Source organism: Otolemur garnettii, unplaced genomic scaffold (genome assembly GCF_000181295.1).
Source record: "Otolemur garnettii isolate 467f Iridium unplaced genomic scaffold, OtoGar3 scaffold00047, whole genome shotgun sequence".
NCBI classification, from domain to species: Eukaryota; Metazoa; Chordata; class Mammalia; order Primates; family Galagidae; genus Otolemur; species Otolemur garnettii.
The window spans coordinates 10,920,963-10,928,532 of record NW_003852442.1 but is presented as its reverse complement, the minus strand read 5'-3'; the positions used below and the strand labels follow the sequence as shown (position 1 = coordinate 10,928,532).

The 7,570-nt window shown below is 46.0% G+C and overlaps 1 protein-coding gene across 1 annotated transcript in view; it reads left to right on the top strand.

Moving 5' to 3' along the window:
• Nucleotides 1-1,766: 1,766 nt before the first annotated feature.
• Nucleotides 1,767-7,570, top strand: part of LOC111725754 (polycystic kidney disease protein 1-like 3) — a 6,352-nt gene continuing 548 nt past the window's right edge. The window contains exons 1-3 of the mRNA XM_023514087.1: nt 1,767-1,863; nt 5,235-5,465; nt 7,056-7,157. Coding sequence (XP_023369855.1) covers nt 1,840-1,863; nt 5,235-5,465; nt 7,056-7,157 — 357 coding nt within the window. The 5' untranslated portion in view covers nt 1,767-1,839. The remainder of the gene's footprint in view (nt 1,864-5,234; nt 5,466-7,055; nt 7,158-7,570) is intronic.

Here is a 7,570-nt window from a genome sequence, read left to right as displayed (position 1 = left end):
GATCCCAGCCAGCTAAAACAGCACTGGCAACTGCAACAAAAAATAGCCAGGCGTTGTGGTAGGCACCTGTAGTTCCAGCTACTGGGGAGGCTGAGGCAAGAGAATCGCTTAAGTCCAAGAGTTGGAGGTTGCTGTGAGCTGTGATGCCAAGCACTCTACCAAGGGCGACAAAAAGAGACTCTGTCTCAAAAAAAAAAAAAAAGAAAAGAAAAAACCTTGGCAACAAGAAGGATGTGCACAAAAATGAGCTCTTGCATCATGACAATATGCCAGTTCACCCTGCACATCGGAAAGGGGAGTTTTTAGCCAGTAAACAAATAACACTATTGGAGCCATTCCCTACTTACCTGATTTGGCCCCCAGTGGCTTTTTCCTTTACCCAAAGACAAAGGAAATACTGAAAGGAAGACATTTTGATGACATTCAGGACATCAAGGTAATATAATGACAGCTCTGATAGCCATTCCAGAAAAAAGTTCCAAAATTGCTTTGAAGACTAGACTAAGTGCTGGCATCAGTACAGAGCTTCCCAAAGGGAGTGCTTGCAAGGTAACCGTAGTGATATGCAGCAGTGAGGTATGTAGCACTTTTTCTGGGATGAGTTCACAAACTTAATTGTCAGACTTCATATGTTTCACCTTTCTTTCCTAGTCTTAGATTTGGGTAAGGCTATCTCAGTAAGTTTTGGTTTAAGACCAGAATGTCTACATTGTAATTTAGAAAAGCTAATTATTTCTGAGACATTAACGGTTAAAAATTTCTGAGATTTATAAATAGTGCCTAGACATGCTGGATCAAAATCATGTATTAACAATGGGCTTTTTTTCTGATTCAGAAGGTGGTCTGAGTTTTTCATGCTGATCTTGGCAATGATGTGGTATCATTTAGAGCTGAAAGGGACTGTAGAGATTCTCTGTTTGAAAGACAAGACTCCTTGTTTGAAAGAAGAGAAAACTGGGGCCCAGAGAGGTTGGGTGACTTGCCTTGTCCCTTAACCAACACCTGGTGACAGAGCCGGGCCTCACCTTGGACCCCTGGTGTGCAGCCTCGGACTCTGTTCCTGGAACCATGCCATTCCTACCCTTGGGTCTCTTTTGATATCTCAGTCTTCTATTAATTTAGATGTATGATTATTTCATTTTTCTAAATCTGATAGTATTCTAATTCATTAGACCTACATTTTCATTTATTAAAAGAGGATGATCCTTTACTGGTACCAGGAGTAACCCAGAGCCTGGGCCTGGATCACTGATCATTTTCTTTTAGATCATTTGTAATTCTTGGCTTATCATTTCCTTGTTTGTAAAATAACAATAGACCCCCGAGAACAAAAGTTCTTTTTTTTTTTTTTGAGACGGAGCCTCAAGCTATCCCACTGGGTAGAGTGCCATGGCCTCACAGCTCACAGCAACCTCCAACTCCTGGGCCCAAGCGAGTCTCCTGCCTCAGCCTCCCAAGTAGCTGGGACTACAGGCGCCCGCCACAGTGCCGGCCATTTTTTGGTTGCAGCCATCATTGTTGTTTGGCGGGCCCGGGCTGGGGATTCGAACCCGCCACCTTAGATGTATGTGGCTGGCGCCGATTGAGCCACAGGCGCAGAGCCGAGAACAAAAGTTCTACTGGTACTTTAGTCCCATCTGAAATATAACTAAGCTCTCTTCTCTGCTTGAAGATGAGGAATACACGTGGGTGCTGACCCCAGAGAGCCTGCAGTATGGGCCTGGCACCTACTATATAACAGCACTGCAAGGAAGCCAGGACAGCGCTCAGCAGACACCCACCAGGGTCTCAGTCGTCACTGCCCTCACTCAGTGTTACTTCTGGGACAGCTCCAACAGGATGTGGAGGAGCAGTGGATGCCAAGTAAGAAACCGAGCCCCATCTCGGGCCTCTCTTCTGCCATGGCTGCCCATTAAACATGGTGCATCTGTTATCACAGCCCAGAAAGAAAAATAGTCAGCAGGGAAATAAATCAGCCTGGAAACAAAGAGGAGGCTTGTGTGTGGTGGGCTGGGAAAGAGTGTTTGGAGCAGGACCAGGCTCGTGCTTTATCTTAGTAATTTCTTTTTCACATAGATTCCAGGGTGAATCTGACCATTGTAGATAAAATAAGGGAAGCAGTATCTGGGAGCTGCAGCAGTCTGCAAGTATTAAATATGTTGTGGGTAAATGAAATAAACTTCCTGCTAAACAAAAGGGAATTTTTATAGCTGGAAAAAAAAGTTGTTTGGAGATTGTTGTACATTCCTGGTCAGACGGGGACAGATTGTCACTTTGGTAATTATCAGCTTGTTCTTGGTGTCTGACCACTTGAAAACATATTCTTCAAACCTCCTGCCTGATTGATGTCTTGGTTCAGTAACACAAAGACTGTGGTGCAAGGTCCTAGAACTCAGGAAACTGTTCTTAAGACATCTGAGATGGCATCTAGATGGGGAAGAAACGGAAAGAGTGTTCTCTGCATCTGCACCATTCATAGCCTCAAGCAATGATTTCCAGGGTTTTTTGTTTGTTTGTTTGTTCTGTTTTTGAAATGAGTCTTGGCTCAGCGCCTGTGGCTCAAGCGGCTAAGGCGCCAGCCACATACACCTAAGGTGGCGGGTTCGAATCCCCAGTCCGGGCCCGCCAAACAACAATGATGGCTGCAACCAAAAAATGGCCGGGCGTTGTGGCGGGTGCCTGTGGTCCCAGCTACTTGGGAGGCTGAGGCAGGAGACTTGCTTGAGCCCAGGAGTTGGAGGTTGCTGTGAGCTGTGATGCCATGGCACTCTACCCAGGGGGGATAGCTTGAGGCTCTGTCTAAAAAAAAAAAAAAAAAAAAAGAAATGAGTCTTTACTCTGTTGCCTGGCCATGGCATCAGCCTGCCTCACAGCAGCCTCAAACTCCTGCACTGGAGTGATCCTCCTGCCTCAGCCTCCTGAGTAGATGGAATTACAGGCGCCCTTCATGACACCTGGCTGATTTCTTTTCTATTTTTAGTAGAAACAGGATCTCTTGCTCAAGCTGGCCTCAAACTCCTGAGTTCAAGGAATCCTCCCACCTCGGCCTCTCAGAGTGTTAGGATTATAGGCATGAGCCACCACACCTGGCCTGTGATTTCTGGATATTTTTAAAGCAAATCCTCAAATTGGGAACTTCTTAAAATGCAGGCTCTAGGCCTGATATTGGTAGCCCACTCCTATAATCCCAGCACTCTGGGAGGCCAAGGTGGGAGGATCCCTTGAGCACAGGAGTTCAAGACCAGCCTGAGCGAGAGCTAGATCCCATCTCTACTAAAGACAGAAAAACTAGCGGGTGTTGTGGCAGGCACCTGTAAGTCCCACCTATATAAGGAGGCTGAGGTAGGAGGATCCCTTAAACTCAGGAGTTTGAGTTTGCCATGAGCTACACTGACACCACGGTACTCTAGCTTGGGCAACAGAGTAAGACTCTGTTTCAAAAATAAATAAATAAATAAATATAACAGCTTCTATGTGGTAAATTTGGGGCTAGGCCTGAGCTTCTGCCCTTATCACGAGCTCCTGGGTGAGGCCAGTGAGACCACACTCTGAGTGGCGAAGCTTGAGAGCTTCTGCCCTCTCACCACACAGACCCATTTCCCACCTCCTTGAAGCTCTTTGTAGTGCTTGGAGCTATGAAAGGAGCAGAGCTGCCAAGTGCAGCCTGAGAGTTCTTCTGAGGGCAGAGTGTAGAGGTGGGGCATCCAGAACTTCACCTACCCCATGGAAGGGGGTTGGAGATAATGACAATATTTTAGGCTTTTCATCCACAAAACCAAACACATAGAATTGGTGGCTTCCACTTACTCACCTACCGGTACATTTTTGAAAAATATTTATCATGATAGCTGGGCATTGTGGCCGACGCCTGTAGTCCCAGCTACTTGGGAGGCTGAGGCAAGAGTATCTCTTGAGACTCAGCGCCTGTGGTTCAGGTGGCTAAAGCGCCAGCCACATACACCTAAGGTGATGGGTTCAAATCCAACCTGGGCCCGCCAAACAATGACGGCTGCAACCAAAAAAAAAAAAAATAGCCGGGCGTTGTGGTGGGTGCCTGTGTTCCCAGCTACTTGGGAGGCAGAGGCAGGAGACTCACTTGAGCCCAGGAGTTGGAGGTTGCTGTGAGCTGTGATGCCACAGCACTCTACCCAGGGGGACAGCTTGAGGCTCTGTCTCTGAAAAAAAAAAAAAAAAAGAGAGAGAATTGCTTAAGCCCAAGAGTTTGAGGTTGCCATGAGCTATGATGCCATGGCACTGTACTGAGGGTGACAAAGTGAGACTCTCTCAAAAGAAAAATTTATCATGAGGAAATCGTACAACATATGGAATGTTATAGAAATTGATAAACATTAAATGCACACTCAGCTTCATCAGAGTTAGTATTTTGCTCCATTTAGTGCCGATTTTGTCTAAATAAAACACTCTGGAGAAACCGAAGCTGTCGGTGTATCCCTCTCTTGTCTCATGCCCTCCCTTCCTCCAGAGGGTAACCACTGTCCTGACTCTGGTGGGGTTCGTGTTCATTCTGTCAGCAGATTCTTATTGAATATCTGTCACCACGTGTGCATAAGTCTAGGACCTGGAGATACGGCAAGGAACAAGACAGTGCCCTCTTGCGCTTGCATTCTAGAGAGAAACTGAAAATGAACAGTTTTACAGGCTCTTGGGCTTCGTGTGCGGGGTACCACCCTGTGCATATGCCCCTTCTGTTCACTCAGCAGTTGCCCATGCTGATACAGCTACCTGTCATTCATTTCTGGCTGTCGTATTCTATTGCATTCATCTGAGTCTACTTATGGAGGGATGCACTTGTTCCGTACTTAACGTACTTGCTAACTTGTGTGTTCTGTTATTGGGCATACTGGTTGTTTTTATTTCTGATAGTCACAAACAGGGCTGACAAACAGGGCTGACAAACCCTGTGACATAGTCACAAACAGGGCTGACAAACCGTTCCTTTCCACACGTCTTTGTGCACACGTGCAGAGTTCCCCTGGGCTATGTATTAATACACGTAGAATTGGAATTGCAGGCCCAGAGTCTTTGCAGGTCTTCAGCCTTCCCAGATGTTGCCAAATTGCTCCCTCCTCAGTTATACCTATTTACGCTGCCACCAGCAGTGAATGAGCAACACCCGTGTCCTTTTCCTTCTCTTAATTGCGTGTGTTTTCTGTTTTAGCTTTGTCCCTTCCTTAGCCCTCTGACTAGAATCAACGTCTTGATTCTAATTCCAGGTTGGCCTGCAGAGCACAGTTTCGAGAACCCAGTGTTTCTGTGACCACCTGACCTTCTTTGGTAGTGATTTCTTCATCATCCCCAGGACCGTGAATGTGGAAGACACCATCAAACTGTTCCTTCGTGTGACCAGCAATCCTGCTGGGGTGTCCTTGCTGGCCAGCCTTTTAGGATTCTATATGATCACAGCTGTGTGGGCTTGGAGACAGGATCGTGCAGATATGCAGAAGGTGAAGAGACTTTGATTCCAAAAGCTTTGTCATAATGTCTTGAGTATATTAAATTAGACTAGGGCAAACCTTAGTCAAAACAAGCGGTTATCATGATACTAGGTAGCCTGGAAATTCAAGTGAGACTTTTATTTATATCAGACTAAAATGAGGATACAAATGACTAGGTTACGTGTTTGAGTTTGTTAGGTAAAGTTCAAGTAATAGTTGAGCCCGTCACCCAGAGGGTGTGCTTATACCCTTACTTAGTGCTTTTTAGGTGAGAGCTTACCAAGCTCCCTCCCTCCTTCCCTTTTTTTCTCCCCGCTCCTCCCTAGTTGAATTTAATTTTGTCTTTCTCTCATGTGGGGGTGTAGTTGTTTATCTATTGGTTTCACATTAGTATTACAGGCATTAGATATTTTTCTTTTTATTTTTAGACAGAGATTTGCTTTGTCACCCTCGGTAGAGTGCTATGGTGCTAAGAGCAACTTCTTGGGCTCAAGTGATCCTTCAGCTTCAGGCACCCACCACAATGCCCATTTATTTTTAGAGAGGGGAAGTCTCCCTGTTGCTCCAGCTGGTCTCTAAACTCCTGCCCTCAAGAAGTCCACTTGCCTTGGCCTCCCAGAGTGCTAGGATTACAGGCGTGAGCCATCATTCCTGGCCTTATACTTTTCCATTGTTGGGATACTTTACTAAGAAAAATTAAGTGAGACTTTTTAAAAAAAATTTACATCTACTGTCTTAGAACCTAAGAACTTAACTCTTTAATGTCTATCTTTTTTAAATCGAAGGTTGTACCCTCATGAGACTCAGAAAACACCTTGGGAATTCTAGAATATGCAAAGTATTTTTTTGTTCCCCTGGGTATAGAGTGCCAGCTTTATTTTCTTAATTTTTTTTTTCTGAGACAGAGTCTCACTATGTCACCCTCAATAGAGTGCCATGGCGTCACAGCTCACAACAACCTCCAACTCTTAGGCTTAAGCGATTCTCTTGCCTTAGCCTCCCAAGTAGCTGGGATTACAGGCACCTGCCACAACACCTGACTATTTTTGCTGTTGTTGTTGTTGTAGTTGTCATTGTTGCTTAGCTGGCCCGGGCCTCTTTCGAAACCACCAGCCTGGGTGTATGTGGCCAGTGCCGCAACCACTGTGCTACGGGCGCTGAACCAGACTTGCCAGCTTTAGTAAATTAAAGTACAGGATACCTAGTTAAATTTACATTTTAAATAAATAGTGAATGCAGTTTTAAACATGCTGCAAATTAGTCACTGTTTGTCTGAAATTCAAGTTTAACTGGGTATCTTACGTATTAGCTGGCAGTCCTACTTGAGAGGGAGGCAAGTAGGTTTAGAGGCCCAAGACTTGATCGGTCAATTCTGTGATATGAACATTTCATTTTAGAGGCATGAGCTCTGGCATTTCATCCTCCCTGTAGTCACCTTACTCAGGTCTGCTTGCTTGCTGATCATCCAACCACATCTCAGCCTTGCTGTCCGTGGGGTTGCCAGGCCTGCACAGGTGGGCATCCTCCTGTTTGCTGGGGGAAGCCGGAGACTGTGCTAAGTGGAAGCTGCTAAGTGTCTCGGTTCTGCTTTTCCTGCAGGTGAAGGTCACTGTCCTGTCTGATAACGAACCCAGCTCTCAATTTCGCTACCTGGTTCAAGTCTACACAGGGTACCGAAGAAGGGCCGCTACAACAGCTCAGGTCAGTGAGATAAATGCTCTTTGTTCATTGCTTTGTGGTCTCCTACCACATGAGACCCACTCTGACTTGGTGACACCCAGACACCTTGCAAGGAATCACAGAGATTGGTGCTTCCTGGTTCTAAGTTGTAAACGTGAAGAGCCCTCTGTGCTCGCCTGGGATTCCAAAGACTTACGTGCTGTTTTCTATGTCTTCATCTTTCTTCTTAGCAATAAACCCAAAGAATCGTGTTAAGATTTTCCTATGTGGCTCGGCACCTATGGCTCAAGTGGCTAGGGCGCCAGCCATATACACCTAAGGTGGTGGGTTCGAATCCAGCCCGGGCCTGCCAAACAACAATGACAGATGCAACCGAAAAAATAGCCGGGCATGGCTCGGCACCTGTGGCTCAAGTGGCTAAGGCGCCAGCCATA